General features: G+C 34.6%; 1 protein-coding gene across 2 annotated transcripts in view; it reads left to right on the plus strand.

Moving 5' to 3' along the window:
- The first annotated feature begins 21,136 nt into the window (after positions 1 to 21,136).
- LOC149565469 (zinc finger FYVE domain protein) overlaps positions 21,137 to 23,197 on the plus strand; it is a 190,501-nt gene continuing 188,440 nt past the window's right edge. Inside the window, exon 1 of one of the 2 annotated variants that reach the window (XM_089819008.1) lies at positions 21,137 to 22,164. In XM_089819008.1, the coding sequence (XP_089675134.1) occupies positions 21,239 to 22,164 (926 nt within the window). In that variant the 5' untranslated portion in view covers positions 21,137 to 21,238. The remainder of the gene's footprint in view (positions 22,165 to 23,197) is intronic. The other variant, XM_089819006.1, reaches the window with a different exon arrangement.

Raw genomic sequence — 23,197 nt, forward strand, 5'->3', positions numbered from 1 at the left:
TACACAAAAGCATAACTTGCTTCTTCAACTTCTTACACTCAACTCTTCACTAAAGTTATTCTTCCAGCAATGAAAATAGCTACTACAAATTTGTGGGAGCCAAGGGACCCTGAACCTATGCTTTGTTTTTTGGAGACATGAGAGAAGTTACTACCGGCTTCAGTAATTTATAACATTCTGGATCATATAGTGATACCCAAATTAACAGCAATAGTACATACTTGGGATCCTTGCAGGGAGAGTGTGCCAATACATGCATGGTTACATCCTTGGCTTCCATTGTTAGGCCAACTTATGGAGCCTTTATATCCAACCATTCATTATAAATTGGGGAATGCACTTCATGTTTGACATTCAAGTGATGCATCTGCATATGCAATTTTATCACCTTGGAAAATTGTATTTGATCTTACTAGCTGGGAACAACTGATTGTTCATTTTATTGTACCTAATCTGATGACAGTTCTACAAGAATTTGTAATCAACCCAACTAATCAGCAATGACTTAAGAATGTGTTATTTCCATTTATCATATGGTTGCAATGTTGGAGGCAACATGTTTTATTTGTGCATGATATGGAGGAAGAGCAATGTTGTTGGCAAACATGAAAATTTAATAATGCGAAGTCACCTTGAGAAACTTGTGTATGCTCTTGGAAAACATGTCATTGAAAATGTTCATCATGACCTTTTTTGCTTCTACATATTTTGCATGGAGCCTTCATACACCTAGTGCTCACAAATGTCTACTTAAGAATGTATGTGAACCTACAGTGCACTGTTATGTGGTGAAATATGTAGAAAATAATATAATCCTTCATCATGATTTATCTATTTTGGGCATAAGAACTAGTACAATAGCTTAGAAAGAGTACCTAAGAAGAGATGGATCTCACATTCATTCAGTAATAAAATATAACATTCCTTCATTATCACACGAAGTAAAAAATAATGATGAGCATCCATAAAATAATCTCCAAAGCTAACATCTAACATCAGTTCATCTTTTAACATTCATTAACAATAGCACATAAACACATAACATTCAATAACATGTGAAATAAGGTATTTAAACATGCTTCAACCAATTATGATTTAATTTTGGATCACCTACTTAATTAGTTTGGAATTTTGTTCTCACCAAAAATCATAAAATTTAAGAACAATTATGTCAAAAAGAGCATAAAAAGATGATTATCGTGCACCAATCATGTTTTTTAGTTCTTTTGGCACAATTGTTCTTACAATTTTTTTGGTTTGATCTCCAACTGATCAATATGTGTTTTGAAAAATTATTCTTGGATTGTGAGTCGAGAAAAAGAGAAATATTAAACTTGAAAAAGATGTGCATAAATGCAATTAATTTTTAAACTTCAATTTTGTAAACTTACAAAGAGAACCATAAAATTATAAGAAACAATTGTGGTTTGTATTATTTGAAAATTATAGTTACAAGTGATTAAGTTATATACCTTTGATTCAAAGAGTGCAAATAATGGAAATGAAGTATTGCAGAAGGTGCAAGCTCAACAGCTTGCCCCCCACCCCCTCCTCTCCCCCCCCCCCCCCCCCACCACCCCATGTGGATGACACTATTAAGTAGAGAATAGTTACATCAATACGCATATAAATACATACATGGTTAAGTGCTACCTAACTATGGTCAAGGCGTTTGCACACTGGAGGCATACTCCACCTACCAGGTTGCCTACATACTTGTATCCATGGGATCAAGACCTTTGAACTACTCACTCTAACGAATATGTAGTTTTGGTTTCTAATTGTTTTGATATAGGTGTATTCCTATAACCACTGGTGAGCTTTACTCACCTAATATAGCTCTTTGCCATCATACACCCACTTGGGTGAATCAAGCAGTTTTCTATAATTGCAATACTATAATACCCTAGTGCAACTTTTGTGTTGTGGTTTATAGTTAATGTAAGGTTAACCTATATGCATCTCAACTCACTCCTTATATAGTTATGTTTAAAAGCTTGTAACAATAATCAATGGGTCTAAATAGACCAGTCAAGTTAATGTTAAAACATAGAGTTTAGCCTTCTATTTTCAAAAGCCAGGTACACTAGGTACATATAATGTCCTAAAATATAAGCCTCATGAGTTAACATATAATGTCTTAAAATAGTTAAGTGTTACCTCACTATGTCCAAGGCGTCTACACACTAGAGGCATACTCCACCTACCAGGCTACCTACATACACATATCCAAGGTATTAAGACCCTTGAACTACTCACTCTAATGAATATGTAGTTTTTTTTTCTAATTATTTTGATGTAGGTGTATTTCTATAACCACTAGTGAGCTTTATTCATCTAATACAACTCTTTGCCATCATACACCCACTCAGGTGAATCAGACAGTTTTCTATAATTACAATACTATAATATCCTAGTGCAACTTTTGTGTTGTAGTTTATAGTTAATGTAAGGTTAACATATATACCTCCTAACTTACTGCTTATATAGTTATGTTTAAAACCTTGTAACAATACCTGTGGCCATGCTACTTGTTGAGTGAGTTTTATTGTTTTTCTATTGTGCCAAGATTTCTCTATTTATGTACACACACACACACACATATATATATACAAAGATCACAAGGGCACGACAACAAATCCTAGATCTCCACAATCCACAAGATCTCTGTCTCTACATATACACATATACGTACATATATATATATACACACACATACATACATACATACATACATATATATACACATACATACATACATAAATACATCCGCATGTGCAATTTTATCACCTTGGAAAATTGTATTTGATCTTACTAGCTAGGAACAACTAATTGTTTGTTTTATTGTACCTAATCTAATGACAATTCTACAAGAATTTGTAATCAACCTAGCTAATCAACAACTAGACCAATTTAACTAGGTTATGGCTTGTTTCTTTATAAAAATATCTGCTATGATGTGTTTTTCTAAAATTTCTTACCCATTTTTCCTGGTCTGCATTATTTTTGTGTAGGATCTTGAGCTAAGTCACTTAGTATGGGTTGAGTGAGTTTTATTGTTTTATTATTTGGATTCTGGAATATGGGCTTTGTTATATCATTTGCTTTGTTTCCGAGGTCCCTTCAAAACCTGCTTTTACCATAATCTAAAACAAAGTGGTTTTTAGGGCGGAAAGGACTATATAATGAAGAGGAAACTTGAAAACTTGAATGTTGAAATGTTGAAATGAAAGCCATCGAGGATCAAACACCTATGATAGAGTTACAACACAACATGAAGTTGATTTTAGATATAAACCCAAAAAAACATGACATAAATCATTCCCCATTTTTTTTTATTGTGGAGAGTTGTGTGTGAAAGAGGGTGGAGAGCTTCGAATGAGGATGGAGAGCTATGAACATTGGTGGAGATTTCATTGTTGTGCCCTTGTGATCACTACATTTCATTGTCATGCCCTTATGATCTTTGCATTTCATTATCATGCCCTTGGTGGAGATTAGTGGAGATCTAGGATTTCATTGTTGTGCCCTAGTGATCTCTACATTTTATTGTCATTCCTTTGTGATCTTTGTGCCCTTGCTCTACAGTTTCATTGTCGTGTCATGCCTTTGTGATCTTTGTGCCCTTTGCAACACTACAACATTTGGGGTCAAATTTACGATGGTGGTGTAAAATGTGGTGTTTGGGTCCAAATGTAGTAGTGCTTGCTCTGCGATTTTCTTTAGGGGAGAAGAGGTACCTATGTAAATTTTCTTTTCTTTTCCTTCTAAACATGTATCTCTTTATATTTCCCCCAGTAGGTGATTAAAGAAGCTTCTCTTTATGTATATGTATGCGTATATATACATACACACACATATATGTATATGTATATGCATGTATAGAGAAGCTTCTCTTTATGTATATGCATGTGTATATATAAATACATATACACACATACATGTGTCTATATATGTGTGTATGTATATAAACAAAGATATCTTTGTTTATACACACACAAACACATTTATAAACACATACATACATACACACATGTGTGTGTGTCTATGTATGTGTGTATGTATATATAAAAAAATCTCTCTATTTATATACATACACACATACATAGACACACACATGTGTGTGTATGTATATACACATGCACACACACATATATATACATATGTATATACTTACATACATACATACACATACAAAGATCACAAGGGCACAACAACGAGATGCACAAATACATACATACATATGCATATGTAATTTTATTAGCTTGGAAAACTGTATTTGATCTTTACTCAATCACCAAGAGATAATATAATTTGTAAGTATAGATTTCTGCGTACTTAGTTTGGTATGAATACTTTTGATTGAATTCGTTTAAGGAGAGTGAGTCTACTCATGATGATAATGACTCCATGTATTAGGTCTTTAAAGGAGAGATGCTTACAAAATATTAGATGTTGTTTATAGATATGGGATGATTTGATTGTGATGCCAATATATCCTCCTCCATATTGAATTTCTATATCATCAATTTGCTAGATATAAATCACTGGACTTGATCTTTTGAAATGGTGGGACTAATATGTAAACCTCAAAGGTAGGAGGAAGATGGTTGTGTGAATGACTAATTGGGAAAGTTGAAGAAAATTAGGGAGTCAGTTGCAATTAGTTTCATTAATTTGATAAGGGAATCAACTTTGGAAGTGGTATGATCAAAATGGGCATGTCTATCCTTATGATAAATGTCTCTATCTCATAATAGAAAATTACCTGAAACGACAAGTGAAGAATTATTAAATATATGGAAAATTAGATGAGCATTCACCTATAATATTTTTGAAGGACAATAATACAATAAAAATATAATTTGGTGGAAAAAGCCATGAGTTATCTGGCTCCACATTGTGGCTATTCCATTGTCCAGTAGTGGAAACTCTTTACGTTAAATATGAGATCTTGAAATTAAAAAAGATAACTATTAGAGATCTATATTTGTGTTTTAGTGATAACAAATATACAATCTACTTTTAAGAAAAATAATAGTCTTAAATGTATATGATTAAATAAAATAAACAAGAGTACTATTTGTAGCTGTATAATTCTATTATTACTGATTATGTTAAACAAAATGTTCAATAAAACAAGTCTGAAGTAACATAAATGGATCATTTTCTCGATCCTATTATGACTCAGTGTGAAAGCATCTGATCATTACCTGGACGATGTCATACACAAGATCTTTATTCAACCACCAAGAGATAATATAATCTGTAAGTACATATTTCTACATACTTAGTTTGGTATGATTAAATTTGATTGAATGCAACAATATTTGCTTGTGTGAATTCAAGACATGAATGATTAATTTAATTTTGGCACAAGTACTATGCAAGTGTGTACATATGCATGTAAAACAATTCACATAGTGAACTGATTTACATACATACATGGACATATGCATACAATCATCATAATTAGTTATCCTTAAAACTGACCAAAACTATTGTATATGAACAAGAGATACATGTTTAGAAGGAAAATAAAAGAATATTTACATAGGTACATCTTCTCCCCTTTAAGAAAATCGTAGAGCAAGGCATGAAGATCAAAACAAAACAACAACAAAATCCTAGGTCTCCACTGATCTCAACCAACATTCAGAGCTCTCCACCCTTGTTTGGAGCTTTCCACCCTCTTTCGTACATGACTCTCCATAATCAATCAAAATAAATGGGGAATGATTAATGTCATGTTTTCTTTTCTTTTTTTGTTTATAATCCATAATCCACAATCCACAAGATCTCTCTACATATATACATACATACATAAATATAAATACATACATATACATACATACGTATATACATACATATATACATGAAAACAACAATACAGTTTCTAAGAGTTTACAATTGTTCAACAAAATTAATGTTTTACAAGAAAATGCATCTAAAGAACTGTTAGCTCAGAAGCAAGAACATGGTTTTGAAACAATACAAAAAGTGCTTGACATGAGAGGTCCGCAAGTAAGCGTCTTGATCAATCTTGAAAACTTGAATGTTGAAATAAAAGCTATCGATGATCAAACACCTATGCCAGAGTTACAACACACATTTTAGATAAGGTAGAGATAGATATTTAGAACTTTGATAATCAAAATTTAAGGTACAAGAGCGAAGGAGAAGGAACAACTTTAGAAAGAGAAGGAGGAGGAGTGGCTTTAGAAAGAGATTGTACAATAGAAATAACAACTACAAAACATATAGGATATTATGGGACCCACTAGATAGAATCTAGGAAAGTGTTGCAGTAGGTACTATGATATTGGAAACAATAGTTAAATTGGTGTAGTTTTCGATTAATTGGGTTGATTACTTCGTTATTATATGATCCAGTGGTAATGTTAGTTATTATTTTGACATACATGAAAACATTATTAGTATTCATTATTATATATACATACATACACGAAAACAACAATGCACTTTCTAAGAGTTTACAATTATTCAACAAAATTATATTTTTACTAGAAAATGCACCTGAAGAACTATTATCTCAGAAGCAAGAACATGGTGTTCAAATAGTATAGAAAGTGCTTGACATGAGAGGTCCACAAGTGAGGGTGTTGACCAATCTTGAAAACTTGAATGCTGAAATAAAAGCTATTGATTTTAGACAAGGTATAGGCAAATATTCTAAAGTTTGATAATAAAAAATTAAGGCAAGAGAGCGAAGGAGAACATAATGTGTTCATCTTATTGTACCTAATCTGATGACAATTCTATAGGAATTTGTAATCAACCCAACTAATAAGCAACTAGACCTAATTTACTGGGTTATGGCTAATTTCTTTTTAAAAATATTTTCTATGATATGTTTTTTGTAAAATTTCTTGCAAACTCTGCCCAATTTTCATGGTTTGCATTATTTTTGTGGAGGATCTTGAGGTAAGTCACTTAGCATGGGTTGAGTAACTTTTATTGTTTTATTATTTGGATTCTAGAATATGTATGCAGTTGGATCAATTTTTTAATTGTATGAAGATGTAATAAGCACCTTTTAAAAGATCTTTAAAATGTTCATAAGGAAATACAAAGAGATACTTATTTTGAAGGAAAAGAAAGAAACATTGTACATAGCTCCCTTGAAGAAAATAATAGAGCTAGGGCACGACAACAAAATCACAAAGCAAGGGCACGACACAACAACAAAATCACATCACAAGGGCACAACATGGCAAAAAAATCACAAAACAAGGGCATGACAACGAAATCACAAAGCAAGGGCACGATAATGAAATGCAAAGATCACAAGGGTATGACAACATTTACAAGGAAAAGAATTAAGAATTAATAATTAAGGGCAGGATCTTGAGGAAAGTCACTTAGCATAGGATGAGTGAGTTTTATTTTATTATTATTTGGATTCTAGAATATGTACAGAGTTGGATCAATTTTTCTGTTGTGTTAAGATGTAATAATCACCTTAAAAAAGATCTTTAAATACACATATTTAGAAAGAGATATAAAGATATACCTATTTAGAAGGAAAAGAAACCAACATTTACATACCCTTGAAGAAAATCATAGAGCTAGGGCATGGCAACAAAATCGCAGAGCAAGGGCACAACACGACAACGAAATCACAGAGCATGGGCACGCCATGGCAAAAAAATCACAGAGCAAGAGCACGACACCACAATTGCAGAGTAAGGGCATGACAATGAAATATAGAGATGATAAGGGCACAATAACCAAATCGTAGAGCAAGGGAATGACTACAAAATGCAAAGATCACAAGGGCATGATGACCAAATTGTAGAGTAAAGACATGACAACAAAATGCAAAGATCACAACCAAAAAATCATAGAGCAAGGGCATGACAATGAAATGCATAGATATATCATAGGAGAAAAATGCACCAAGCACAAGGGCATGATGTCATTAAGAGCTCCCAACTCTTGTTTGAAGCTCTCCACCTTCTTTCGTTCGCAACTCTCCACAATCAAAACAAATGGGAAATGATTTATGTTGTGTTTTATTTTTCTTTTTTGTTTATATTTACCTGGACGTCACAATTATGATGCTTACATTGGTAATGTAATAGAGTAAGGGAAAATTACAAAACAAAAACATGAAAATCACCACAAATTAGACTGTAGTCGCAAACTGTCATCTCAATTTGACCCCAAATGTTTTAGTGTCACAAGAGATCAAATCCATCTATAGAAAAACCATTATCAAGGATGAGAAGACCTGAAAAAAGAGGTAGTAATCCAACCCCTCCACTTTCAATTGAGGATTTAATAAATGATATAGTTCACAATGGAAACTATAACACAATATGTATAGATATTTGTTTATCAGTGAAAAGGATTAGAAGTGTATTATCAGTGCTATACTATTTAGTGTGAGAACTTACAATAGGACACCTATAATGGTGAAGTGTGAGTTGCCAAAATATTTAGTACTTATCATTTGGAAAAGATGACACAAAGGAACTGCTAAAATTAAAATAGTTCTAGATGATGCACTAACTAAGGTTAGGCTAGAATATGTCCAATTAGAGAGAGAAAATGTATGTGGATGTATACTTTGAAAGATTTGGAACTCGATAAAATGTTACATTGATAACCATAAGAGGAGAAAATGAAATATTTGAATTCACAATCAAAAGCTAGAAGACCACATCAGAGGAAATGAAATTGATATATGCTCAAAAGAAAAATGAGCAAGACAAAGCTCAAACTTTGGTAGACCCAAAAGGTAAGGGCAATTAGATATAGGTAAAGAAGAAGAAGATTGAGCCCATTGGATTTAGTAGAGCAATTAAAGAAGAGTGATATGTTGAAGAAATTCTAGAGATACTTATTGATTTCAATCCTCTTACATCACCCAGGAGAGAAAAGTATACAATCGCTCATAGTCTAGTTGTTCTAGAAAGTCATAGTCAATGATCACCAACGATGATCAATCTGTAAACCACTCTAAGACCATTTGATCAAACTGAGACTCCAAAGAAAACTAATCTACCATAGGTATCTGATATAGAAAAATCATACACAACACAACAAGAAGAAGACAAAGATAAAAGTGGTACTCAACCGAGCGTACAAGCAAAATATAACCAAGTGAAGCTAACCCCTACAACAAAAGCTGCAACAAAAGCATACAAGGATGCAACAGATGTGTTGAAATCAAAAGGAGAAAATATTAGCAAGGAAAATAAGAGTCCATAAAAGGTTTTGACTAAATATGTACAACATAAAAAAACACAAGAAATCAAGAAACAGGTAGATGACCCACTAATATATTCCAAAAAAGACTACAATGATTATCAGAGTCACTCAAAGGTCTTGAGACTCAACTAAGCCCAAACCCACAAAGAGGAATTTGCATTTGGAAAAGGAAGAACCAGTACACGGGAAGGAGAAAAGGAGGAGAAGGAGAAGATTACCATCCATATCTTCATCATCTTCAACCTCTCAAGATGAAGGACCACTATTTGAGAAACATGCTCAAGAAGTAGAAGACCCTGAGAAAATTTAGGAGGAACTGGATAGAAATTCAAGGAGAGTAAAGGAGATGATGAATGAATAACTCAATCACCATAATCAATTAGTTTGGAAGCTCAAAGTAATTATTCAATCACACCTAAAGTAGACTTGTACACAAACATTGATCAAAGCATGAGAAGTTATCAAAGGACTACTTATTGATGCTAAGTATGATACTAATGCATATCTCATACATAAACTTGAGTAACTACTCAAACCTATAGATACCAATGAGTTAATTGGTGATATTGGTAAGAGGAAACAAAAGGAGAAGCTCATGCAACTCATTGAGCACCATAGAAAGGAACTTGTAAGAGAAAGGGACACAATAGTAGGTTTGATGAAGAATGTTTCACTCATTCTACTAAAGATGTTACACTCACAAAATTATATGATAGATCTGGATGACACTTTGAAAAGGACTCATGAAGCACTGCAAGTCATGCAAACATCATTTGACATCACAACAAGTTTAGTAATCAAGTATATAGATTAGATCCAATAAAAGCTACATTTGATCAACTAGATCACTGTAGAGAAACACAAGAGAACTCTATGCTCTTTGAGCTATAATGCTTTCTATCCCCAATGATAGGAATTATCTAAGGACATATACAAGAGGTAGATAAACTTATATACACCAACCCCATGGATATTGTTGAAAATATAGAGAGTCGACTACCAAAAATCATGAATCTTGCACTAACACTCAATAACCTATACTAGTCACAAAAGATACATTTTCATGTTTCAAAGACCAGGTACCCAAACATTCTATGACCCTTTGTCACTGATGACAAAAAGGGGGAGACAAAGTAGATAAGAACATGGGAATAAAATAGAAAGAAAAGGGGGAGATAAAGTAGTGAAGAACAAGGGGAGATAAAGTAGAACAAAGGGAAGGCAAAACAGGAGGAGATAAAGAAAAAATGTAAGAGATGGATGTTAGGATTAAACCTCAACCAGAAATAACAATTACATTTAAATATAAATAATATCAGAAAATAATAGACCGCACAGAAAAGAACACAAGACACCAAGATTTAATGTGGTTTACCCAAACCCTAGGCTACGTCCACCAAACAACAAGTCTGATATTATTACAGTCCAATGATTATAAATTGATTACCAATATGTAATCCCTTATATCTTAAGACCACCACAAGAACCAATTTTTGCATCACTCACAATAATACAATCCTTAACCCTAAGCCCTTTTATACAAGTATTTTTTTCCATTTTAGGTTTAAAACATGTTGGCATAAATTGGTGAATAATAGCCACAACTTTAGTGGCCAATCGGGGAATAGTACCAAATTTTTTTTCCAAAGAATTTATGAAGTATGTACAGTACTTCCCTGATCAGTCACCACAAACTAACAATCTCCCACTTGGAGACTGATCAGACTCCACACGAGACAACAATCTCCCACTTGGAGACTAATCCTATAGCTATGCCGCTACTCCATGAGGCTCCCACTAGATCAAACCACCTTGGGCTCTATTGTTCTTTTATTCCTATTCAATTTAGAAGACCAACCAAAGCTAAAGAAGACTTCAACATCTCCCTTGTCACCACCTTTGCAAACATATCTGTTGGATTGCCATCTATATGTATCTTATGCAACTTTAATTGTCCATCATCCAAAATTGACTGAATGAAATGATACTGCAACTAAATGGGTTTAGTCTTTGAATGCAGAGCTGAATTCTTTGTAAGATGAATGACACTTTGGCTATCTAAACAAATAATTATCCCTCTGAGGGTGTCCCAATTCTTCTAAGAAGATTGAAGCCATATCATCTCCTTGGCTACCTCTGTAACAACAACATACTCTACCTCTGTAGTGGATAAAGCATTAACCTTTTGTAACCTAGAAACCTAGCTCACCATTGCTCCACCAACAATAAATACATAACCTGTAGTACTTCACCTGATATCAATATCTGATTCCAAATCTAAATCAACATAGCCCTATATGTCAGTAGTAGAACCCCCAAAGTGTAAACACTTACTGGATGTTCCTCTCAAATATCTAAGAATCCATTTTACTGCATTCCAATGCTCAATTCTTGGATGACTCATATATTTGCTAATACTCTCACTGCATGTACAATATCTAGCCTTGTACATACCATAGCATAGATCAAGCTTCCTACAAATGAAGCATAGGGTACATTGGATATCTTATCCTCCTCTTCTCGTGTATTAGGAAACATCTCCTTAGTCAACATCAAATGACTAGGTAAAGGTGTGTTGACAACTTTAGCATTCTTTATAGAAAAACGTTGCAACACCTTCTCAACATAATCAACTTGAGATGAAGTCAATTTCCTATTCTTCCTATCTTTGCAAATCATCATACCAAGGATTTTTTTTGCTTCCCCCAAATCCTTCATGGCAAAAGCATATGCTAACTAGCATTTCAGACCTTTAATGTGATCCATGTTAGACCCAGCTACAAGCATATCATCAACATATAAACATAAAATAATGCAACTGTCATCATCCAACCTCTTAAGATAAACACAATGATCTGAATGACACCTACTATATCTATGTTGATGCATAAAACTGTCAAACTTTAGATACCATTGCCGAGGTGCTTGCTTTAAGCCATATAAACTTTTCTTCAACCTGCACACTAATTTCTCCTCACCTTTGACCTCAAATTCCTATGGTTGAGCCATATATATCTCTTCATCCAAATCATCATGAAGAAAGGCTACTTTAACATTAAGTTGCTCCAAATGCAAATCTTCAGTAGCTACAATACTTAAAATAGTACGGATAGAAGTCATTTTAACAATAGGAGAAAATATCTCATCAAAATTAATGCCCTTTTTTTGTGCAAGTCCTTTTACCACTAACCTGGATTTAAATCTTTTCTTACCTCCATCCTCTTCTTTTAACCTATAAACCCATTTATTTTGTAAAGCCCTTTTACCTGTGGGCAACTTGCATAAATCCCATGTCTTATTTTTTAGCAAAGAGTCCATTTTGTCTCTCATTGCAGACTCCCACCGAATCTTAGTATCCACCTGCACAACTTCATCATAACATTTAGGTTCACCAGCATCTGTTAGTAAAATAGAATACAAAGAGGGAGAAAATCTTTCTAGAAGTCTATTTTGCCTTGTTGACCATCTAACATTCACTGGTGGGTGTGGTATTTATTGTTGCGATTATTGCACATCATGAGGAATTGTTGGAATATCATCTTTTGGAGTATCATCTGACACTACATAATCATCTTCTTTCTTCTCACATTGCTGCAACAGATCTTTGTACAACACTTTCTCATTGAATATGACATCTGTGCTTCTTACAATTTTATGATTTTCAAAATCCCAAAGCTCATAACCAAATTTATTAATGCCATATTCAACAAATACACATTTCTTTAACTTAGCTTCCAGGTTGGTTTTTTTTAGAATCCATACGAGCAAATGCTTTACAACTGAAGGTTTTGAGAAAAGAATAACTCACCTTCTTACTAGTCCATGCTTCCTTTGGAATACCACAACCCAAAGGAGTAGAGGGACCTCTATTAATCAAAGATATAATAGTATTGACAACCTCCACCCACATGTGTAAGGGCAACCCAACATGCAACCTCATTCTCCTTGCGCGCTCCATTATAGTCCTGTTCATGCGTTCAGCCACTCCATTTTCTTGTGGAGTCATTGGAATATTTTTTGTCTATGAATACCATTATTGGAGCAATAATCTTCAAATTCATGGCTACAATACTCACCACCATTATCAATTCGAAGATATTTTAATTTCTTACTAGTCTCATTCTCAACCAAGCATTTCCCTTTCTTAAAGGTTTGAAATACATCAGATTTTTGTCTAAGGAAATAAATTCAGACTTTTCTAGTTGCATCATCAATAAATATAACATAATAATGAGAGCCACCAAGGGAAGACACCTAAGCCAATCCCCAAACATCTGTATGCACAAGCTCTAATTTCTCCTTTTTATTTTCCTTCCCAGTCTTCACAAAACTCACTCTCTTTTGTTTTCCATACACAACTTTCACAAAAATCCATATTAACACATTTCAGACCTGATTAAAATTTCTTTGATTGAAGTACTCACATACCTTTCTCACTCATGTGCCCAAGTCTATTGTGCCACAACGTTGTATCATAATCTACAATAGCTATTTGTTCTCCTTGCTCAACTGCAGCAACTATTCTTGAACATCCATTTTTCTCTAAAACAATTAAAGTAGAAGGAACAATATGACCTGTACAAAGATATAAGGTGCCCACTTTCACACCTTTTGCTACTACAAGGGAACCTTTTGAAACCTTCCAATTTTTATCATTAAAAGTAACTACACGACCGTCATCACCGAGTTGCCTTGTTGGAATTAAATTCCTACTCGGCCTTGGACCATGTCTTACTTCATGTAGTAGCCAATGATTCTCATTCTGCAACTTAATCTTAACTTTTCCCTTCCCAATAATTTGATAGGGTTCATTATCCCCCAAATAAACAAGCCCAAAATCCCCTTGGACATAATCAATAAAATAACCTCTATGAGGTGTAGCATGAAAAGAAGCACCAGAATCTAAAACCCATGAATCATCAACACTTTCTAAAGATTGAAGCAAAGCATCCTGTTTGGATTTGTTACTTACCACATTTGCCTCCTTGTCTCCATTTGGTTTGTCTCCTTCATTTTTCTTTTGACTCCAACAATCTTTCTTTTTATGCCCTGGTTTTCCACAATACCAACAGTCATTCGATCCTCTCGATTGAGACCTCCTCCCCTTTGACTTTCCTCTTGATTTCCCACGATTTTCAAAATTACTTCCTCTCTTAGTTATTCTGCCTCTGCTTTGTGCGTTTAAAGCATTTCCTAATGTAGATCCACTTAAGGATTTCCTATAAGTTTCCTCACTCAAAATAACACTGATCACATCATCGTATTTTAGGGTACTAGATCCAGGAATACAATTACTCACAACCATTACCAAGTTATTATAACTTTCAGGCAAAGAACCCAAAATCAAGAGAGCCCTAATCTCTTCATCAAAATTGATATCCACAGAAGATAATTGACTAGTAATAGTATTAAACTCATTTAAATGATCTGCAACATATCCACCTTCCGCCATTTTCATATTAAATAAATGCTTCATGAGAAATACCTTGTTTGAAGCAGAGGGTTTCTCATAGAATTTCTTTAGGCTTTGCATCAACTCTTTCGTTGTCTCTTCTTGTGTAATATTAAATGCCACTGATGGTGCCAGGCATAATCAAGTGCTTCCAAGTGCCTTTCTGTCTAAAAAATCCCAATCGTCATTTGACATAGATCTTTGATTCTTGGTTTTTCCTTCCAACAACTTCCATAAATCTTTCTGATAAAGATAGTCTTCCGTTTTCACTTCCACAACTAAAAGTTATACCCATTAAACTTGTCAACCCTTAGCTTACCCTCGTCTTCCATCGCTCCCACTAAACTGTGAGACTTTCCTGCAAAGGATAACTAACTGTAAAATAGCCTCGCACTGATAACACTTGTTAGGATTAAACCTCAGACAAAAATAAAAATTACATGCAAATATAAACAATATCAGAAAATAATAGATCACACAGAAAAGAACACAAGACACCAAGATTTAACATGGTTCACCCAAACCCTAGGCTACAACCACCAAACAACAAGTATGATATTATTACAATCTAGTAATTTATAACCTGATTACAATCTATAATCCCTTACAACTCAATACATCGTAAGAATCAATTTTCACATCACTCACAATAATGCAATCCCTAACCCTAAGCCCTTTTATACAAGTATTTTTTCCACTTCAGGGTTACAACACGTGGACCATAAATTGGCGAATAATAGCCACAACTTTAGTGGAAAATCGATGAATAGTACCAATTTTTTTTTCAAAAGCATTTATGAAGTATGTACAGTACTTCTTTGATCAGTCACCACAAACTAACAATGAAGATCAACCAATGTGGAAGTTGATGAAAGATGATATGAAAAATGGGAAATGATCCTAAAAGGGGAGCGAAACATACTTAAGGGAAGATAGAAAGAATGAAAGAGGACTAAATATAAATGAACAAACATATGGGGAGTCACAAAGGAAAGTGATGAAGAAAATGGCTAAGTCCATTTACTGGTGAAGATTCTACCAGTATCATGCTATAAGCTAGAGTTGTCGTTGCACCAAAAGATCAACCTATCAATGCTCAATACAACCACTAGGCTTATAGAACACACAAGGCGGTTAATCCATGTCACAAACCCTAAAGGGGAACATAGGTGGTTAGTCCAAAAATCCCCCCTTCAGTGTTGCTTGAGGAGATTTGAACCTTTGACCAAGCTTTAATACCACTTGTTAGAAGCTAGAGTTGTCGTTGCATCAAAAGATCCACTTGTCAAAGATCGATACAACCACTAGGCTTATAGAATAAAAAAGGTGGTTAAGCCATGTCACAAATCCAAAAGGGGAACATTGGTGGTTAGTCCAACATATCAATCCCAAAAAATTGAAACATGAAGGAGATCAAGTTCAGAAGGATCGTAAGCTTTGCCATCAATGCCAAATGGGGAGATTGTTGACCCTATTGGTCTCATGGGAATTATGAAGGTCAGTTGGTGTTGTAAATACTTTACACACCAAAGTGTTGTCATCAATTAGCAAATGGTAAAGAGGAGTATACCATCTCATGAGTACCAATAGACATCTACACCAGTTTGCATAGGAGATGAAGAAACAACAAAGACTGGCACAATCAACACGAAGAGTTGTCATAGTGACATGGGATAAGAGAATGTGGTAAACATTCAAATGATATTATAATTCTAACAAAATGATGTAAAGGAGAAAGGCCAATAGAGTCGAGGCTAGACCTAGAGCAGATAAGAAAAGCTACCAGTCCATACCCTATGATGTAGGTGTCACAAGTTGTTCATGAATCACTCAGAAACACAATTCAAAATTTAAATTCACTGGTGTTAAGAGGGATAATTTTCTAGGGTATTGAAACCCAAAAATGTAAGGTACCATACATTTAAAAATAGTGTGTGTGCTTGTGCGTGTGAAGTGAGATGAAGAGTAAGCAGATGCACTAAACTAGTTTGGAAGAAGAGAATGAAGAACAAGTGTCATTGAATAATGCAATGAAATAGAAAGCAACATCAACCCAAGGAATCTTTCTACACTATAGATAGGGGCAAGTGGATAAAGAAAATAGTAGCAATACAAAGACTATCATCACAATCACCCAAGCAACAAGAGAAAATCAAGTTGTCTTCCAAGGTAAATACTAGAGATCTATCAGGCAAGGTGCGTCATATAGTCCATATCATATTTGATTTCTCTCTACCCATTATAATAATTTTGTAAGCTCTTCATCAAGCATGCTTCAATAACAAGAATAATAAATCCTCTAACAAGGTGCGTCTTAGAAGGAGTGCTAAAATCCTGTAACAAGGCAACCTTAATAGGTTGATTGTAATCCTAATAGGTTGTGGAAATTCTTAACCAAATGTGTTCCTAGAAGGAACAAGTTGTAGCTCTTAAATGGGAAACCTTTTATCTACTGTAAAAGGCTAGTGGACATATATTATCCCCACTAGTTCTCATCCTCTCATTGAGGGTTTCCACGTATAAATATGTATGTCCATTGATGAACACTTTCATGTGTGAGTTTACATACTTATAATTTACCATATTTATAGTTGTATTGGTATTTAAGTGTCTCTTGTTTAGTGTATTTGAGATTTTTAAGAGAATAACTGATTTTGGTGGTGATACTGATTCATCCCCCTCTCAATAGGGATTGGGACCAACAATCGGGTTGAATCAATGTGGTAACACTTTTACATAAACTAAATCTTTTACCACATATCCATACAATTACTGAAATAATAAAGCATGAAATTAAAGAACACACAATAAGAGAACTCATAAGACCATGATTTGTTCTTGGGGAAACCTTGGCCAAGGGAAAACCTTGGTGGGGATTAAACCCACAATATGATGCACTATTCTAAAAATGTCCTTGTTAGAGGACATGCTCGTGTTAGGAGTTGTTACATAATATTTAGTACATAGGTTCTTAAGTTAGGAAACAAGACCTTGTTAGAAGTATGTAACTCTATTAGGAGTTCAGAGGACAAAAAGAGGGCTCATTGCTCAAGGGTGATGGTTAAAGCCACCTTCTTAACTCATTGTCCAATATAAAGAAAGCATTACAATGAAAGTAAGAACTACATACAACATCACAATGTGAGATTAGTCCCAATGAAGCTTGCATATGTTGTAATCCAACATCAAGACTTGCACATAACATTATATCACACATGTATATAGCTTGGTATTCCAAAAAAAGATTTTCCTTTATACCATTACATTTCCTTATTCAGTCAACTTCACTAACACTTCATAAAACAAGTCCATTCATTTACCAAAATACACAATTGGATTCTATTATCAAATAGATAAGTCCTTAGGTGTCATCCCACTATTACTAAGCAATTAAATTAACAAGACAATTCAAATTGCTAAGCCAAAATACCCTATCTCCATAAACTATCTTAAAACACTGTCATCTTGGACCTATTCCACCTTGCATTGCTAAAACTCACACTATACATCATACTGGCACAAGCAACCATGATGGTACCTCATATACAACCTACACATCAACTTCCCAAAGTTATAACCTTATCTGATAAGTCCTCTGTTGTCGCTAACCAAAATTGACACTCCACATATTGCATTTCCTTTATGGAATTAGGCATTTTTCACATTCATGCCATATAAAAAATGATTGCCAACACAAGTGATCATACCACTAATGTTGTTATTAATGAAAATATCTAATCATTCACCTATTACTCACTTGTATCCTACAATTATTATCATTTGTATCTTGGCATTCATTCATCCTAATGATGGATTGTTGAGTATGATCCGAAGCATCGATGGTAAAAAAAAATGCAACACAGTGACACCTAGACAAACTTTTGCATATATCATGGATTATGAAAATTTGCTTACATTATTACTCACTTGTCAACAAGGTCACCTACTTGAACATTTTTACCCTAGCTTTTTTTCTTGTGTCATATAATTAAATTTCACTAACTGACTATTTTCTAACTATTCTCTTTATTTAATCACCACTTCAACTCTCCTATAATTAGTAAGAAATGTTGTAGAAAATTAATTCTTTAGGCTAATGTTTCTAGTTATCTTCCCCTCTTTTGTATAAGTGTAGTGCAACATTAGCTTAAGCATGATGAGGCCATGTATTGTTCAAGTGTCTAATTAAAATATGCTGAGAAAATTAGAAAATAAAATAAGATACATAAAATAAAAAAGAATAACATAGATGACAACCTAATGGGTAAGAACCCCAAGAAACACACCATCGACATTGAGATGTAGACCTAACCTCCACGAGAATACTCTTTGACCATTAAAGGAAACTAAAAGGCATTGATTGCCATTTTGGTTTGGTCTTCTACTTCTTCAACAATTTGTTCACCGACATAAAACTTTAGTCAACACAATATGCATCCTTCCACTACAATTTTGATTTCTTGTTCTTCAACTTTGATAGTATTAGGTGGATAATGCCATTATATTATTCACATTCTTTTGTTAGATTGTATAAGCATTGCACTAGGATTATGAAGATGTACCATTTTACTATTTATCTTTATGCTTAGGATCAAAGAGAGACACACACTTGATAATTTGACTTGCATTGAAGAACTCTTACATCTGCCTATCAATAGTCTTGAGCAAAACTTGGGTTGTCTAGGGTATTACATTGTGACTGGTTATGATTTGGGCTACAACCATTTTACAAATGTCCCTCACCATGTCATATTCATCATTAACTAATGATATTAGAAGGTTCGCATAGACAATAACTAAAAATGAAAGGAATTGGAAAAAATATGAGAATTGCTTGGATAACGCTTCTCAAATTGAACAAAGCCGCTATTGGCATTACGATTGATATTTGTATTATAAATTTTCTGTGTCTAATTATGACATTGACAAGTATAAGCATCAAATATTTTCATTGCAATGATAATCTTGCTCACTATGAACTTCTGTTGTATCATTGCTTGAATATTTTCCCCCCATATGCTTTGTACCAATTTTACTATTGCAACCAAGACTTACCTAAGCAGGCAAAATGTGACTACTCATCTTTCAATGTTGATTATTATAACTCTTTGCAAATGTGCAATGTAGTGCTCTAATTTGTTGCTGTGTACTTTATTTTTAATCTCCATCCCTCTACTCCGGGTGTGCCGTTAGGTCTAAAATACAAACACAAAGTTAAATGTAACACATTTTCTCTTTTGATTTAGGGTCGATCACTCTTGCAATTCATTTTCCTTCAAAATGACTAACTTAAAATGGTTTCCACTCCATAGAAAAATGTCCAACTATATCGAATTGTGACAACAATTTGCAAATTTCAACTTTTGTTCCCTTGCAACATTGTTCTCAAACTATTTATTAAATTTGGCAACTTTTCCAATCAAACAATTAAATTATTGTCTAAATTATACATACCTCACCTCTTCTAAAAGGACGCGGCTATCCTCCATCCAAATTGTACAGTTGACCAATTTTCAAAAGATCGAAAACATCAAGAATTTTTCTAAAAATTTCAGCGTTTGATCTCAATGATCTACATTGTTCGTCGTCGAAAACAACAAAAGATTTAGAAAAAAATCACTACATTTCATTGATATGGAAGAAAAAAAAGTTTGACTTTGTTTTGTCGTTAGTACATTTTGGATGGAGATTAGCTTGTCCCTTCCAAAATATAGAACCTCACCCACAAACACACAATTTCTAGTATTTAAATTATTATTATTACTAATCTATGTTTCACATTTATTACTAATAATTCAAATAATTTTGAAAAGTTCCACGAATAAAAATTTACTCTCGAAGATACCAAAGCTCTACTTGTGTGGATTTGCCAACAAAATTCCGTCATAAAAATGAACCCCAAGATATTTAGGGCCCGTTTGGTGAGCGGAATAGGAATACGTATTCTGGAATACGTATTCCGGAATACGTATTCTGGAATAGAACGTATTCCTGTTCTTCGTTTGGTTCAGCGAATATTTGATGGGAATTCGCGGACCCGAAAATTTATGTTTTCTAAAATAAAAAAAAATGGAATAGGAATACATATTCCAATACCACCTATTTTGGTGGAATTGCAAAACTTCATTTTTGGGCCAAAAATGGAATACGTATTCCATTTTTGCTTCGTATTCCAATCCCGTTTTAGTGCATCCAAACAAGGAATTCACAATTTTTGAAATACGTATTCCAGAATACGTATTCCTATTCCGCTCACCAAACGGGCCCTAAGTGGAGCATTGCCAGCATTTCTTTCAACCAAAAAACACGTATGGTGGCGACGGGAATGACGTCAGTTTCGCCTGTGAACGGCGAATGAAGAAGGTGCATCAATCCACCAAAGCATTTTTTCATTTGCGGCGAGCAGTAGTCCATAAAGTAAAATAAAAAATAACAATGTTTTAACCGATTCAAATAAATTAAAGCGAAAGCAAAACAGAAAGATAACGATTCCCACACAAACACGACTGCATAATAATAAGCACAGAGCGCGAGAGCCACGGCATAGTAATGGCGGAAGAGGAAATAAAGAAAGAGCAGCAATTGCTGGTCCGAGCCACTGTAAATTACCTGTTTCTCGCGCAGTTTGAGACATTCAGAGCTTCTTTAATCAGGCTAAAGCAAAAACATCCGGCCCTTTCGGTGGCCATTTTGCAGACAGTTATAGAGAAGGGCGCAAGAATAGATGGCGTAGCTTGGTCGAGTCGCACCAGCTCCCCTGCCCATTTAACCTGGCTTTCAATCGCTGAATTACTTAATCTCGAAACTTCAACAGCTGCCGATCCACAGGCCCTTCAACTCAAGGCCGAATTCCTCCTCCTAATCGAAATCATTAAATCTCGCATTGTTCCTCAAACCCTAACGGACCAATCTCAGGGGCCGTCAAATGAGCGGAATGGAGAACAGGCAGAGGCGCCAGCACCAGAAACGGCCACCACGTCTGAGGGAGACGGAAGCTTATTATTTTTCGAATCTCTCTCTTCTTGCGGTCTGCAGAGGCTGCAGGCAGAAATATTCAAATCCAGTAATAATTTACCCGAATCGTTAACGGAATCGGAAGTGGAAACCGTGCGTCGAGTAGCGCGCGATCATCCAGAGCTCGTGGCGGCTCTCTGTGATAATATTCAGCGGCAGGTGAATGTTAAAAGCGATTCCGCGTCTCAGCTGGCAATTAGTTTATATGATCACGCTAGATCTTTGAAGGAGGCCGAGGATGATCGCTTGCAGAGTTCGGGGGATCGTCCTCCTGGTGAGTCTTCTTCGGTGTCTGAAAAAGCGAGGGATGATTTCAAGTTGGGGTTGAGGATAGAAGAGGAAGCTCAATTGGCTCATCTGGATGTCTTGAAGGAGTCTCTGGAGCGCGGCGATCTGGAGAGCGCGATTCAGCGTCTCAGGTTTTTTAGGCAAGACAACGGGCTTCCCTCTTCCATGTACTGGTACGTTACGAATTCGTTTATCAGTAAGTCAGGTTAGACAGTGGATTTCACTATTCTATGTACCTGTAAGTTACATTTTTGTGGGACACGTTGCTACCAGAGAATTAAAATGTCTGCAATCCACGTTGGTTACAAAGAGAGCTTTCTCCGAAAATTACATAGAAATTGAGTTGGCTCGATATTTCAAAGCGCTTTATTTTCTTCTTCTTTACCTTTAAGCTTTATTGATTCATAATGAATGGTGGAAAGCTCCAGAGTTCTGTAAATACACGCCAATTACGGCACGTCTTCACAAACCTTACTTTTATTATTATCCGCAATCTTAAAAATTACCAACTTTTAATAATTCAGTTGTTAAGTGGACAAGTCGATCAGTGAATGATAGATGAATTTTCCGGCGGATCACTCTTTCAGATTGGCATCTCTGACAACCGATTGCTTTCTTTAAACATACTGCAGAAATCAAGAAAGGAACAGAAAAAAAAACAATAGTAAAACGTTTGCCTTCTAAGTTCTTACTTCAGAGAGTTTATTATTTGATTTATGGCCTTTTACAGAGGCAAACAGTATGAGGCAAAAACTAAAAAGTACAATCTATTTGTAGAAATTTTACGAATCATATTTTAATTTTACTAAAACAGCGATCAGTAGAACCAGGTTTACATTAAAATTCGTATTTGTTTTAAATTGCTGACTGACCTGGTCAAATGAAAAAACATTAATTATAGTATATTCTGAAATCTTACGATAATTTGGTGATGGGAACAGGAGGAAATGAAAGGCAGATGAGGAGTGGCGATGTGTCTACATGGAGACATTATGTGACATATTAAGTTTAAAAAGCCTTATTTGACAATTTAGGTGACAACAATCTTATTTACACCACACATTTGATTGTAAATATCAATAATCTTCAAAACGTTTGCCACAGTTTGTCAGTCAAAATTAACTTCCTATTGAAGATTCTAATTCTCTCTTCAGTGTTCCTCATGTCACACTCTCAGACAGTCATGTCACAAAACTTTTCTTACAA

The sequence above is a fragment of the Cupressus sempervirens genome, chromosome 3 (genome assembly GCF_028749045.1).
Source record: "Cupressus sempervirens isolate cs-2001-9-10 chromosome 3, ASM2874904v1, whole genome shotgun sequence".
NCBI lineage: Eukaryota > Viridiplantae > Streptophyta > Pinopsida > Cupressales > Cupressaceae > Cupressus > Cupressus sempervirens.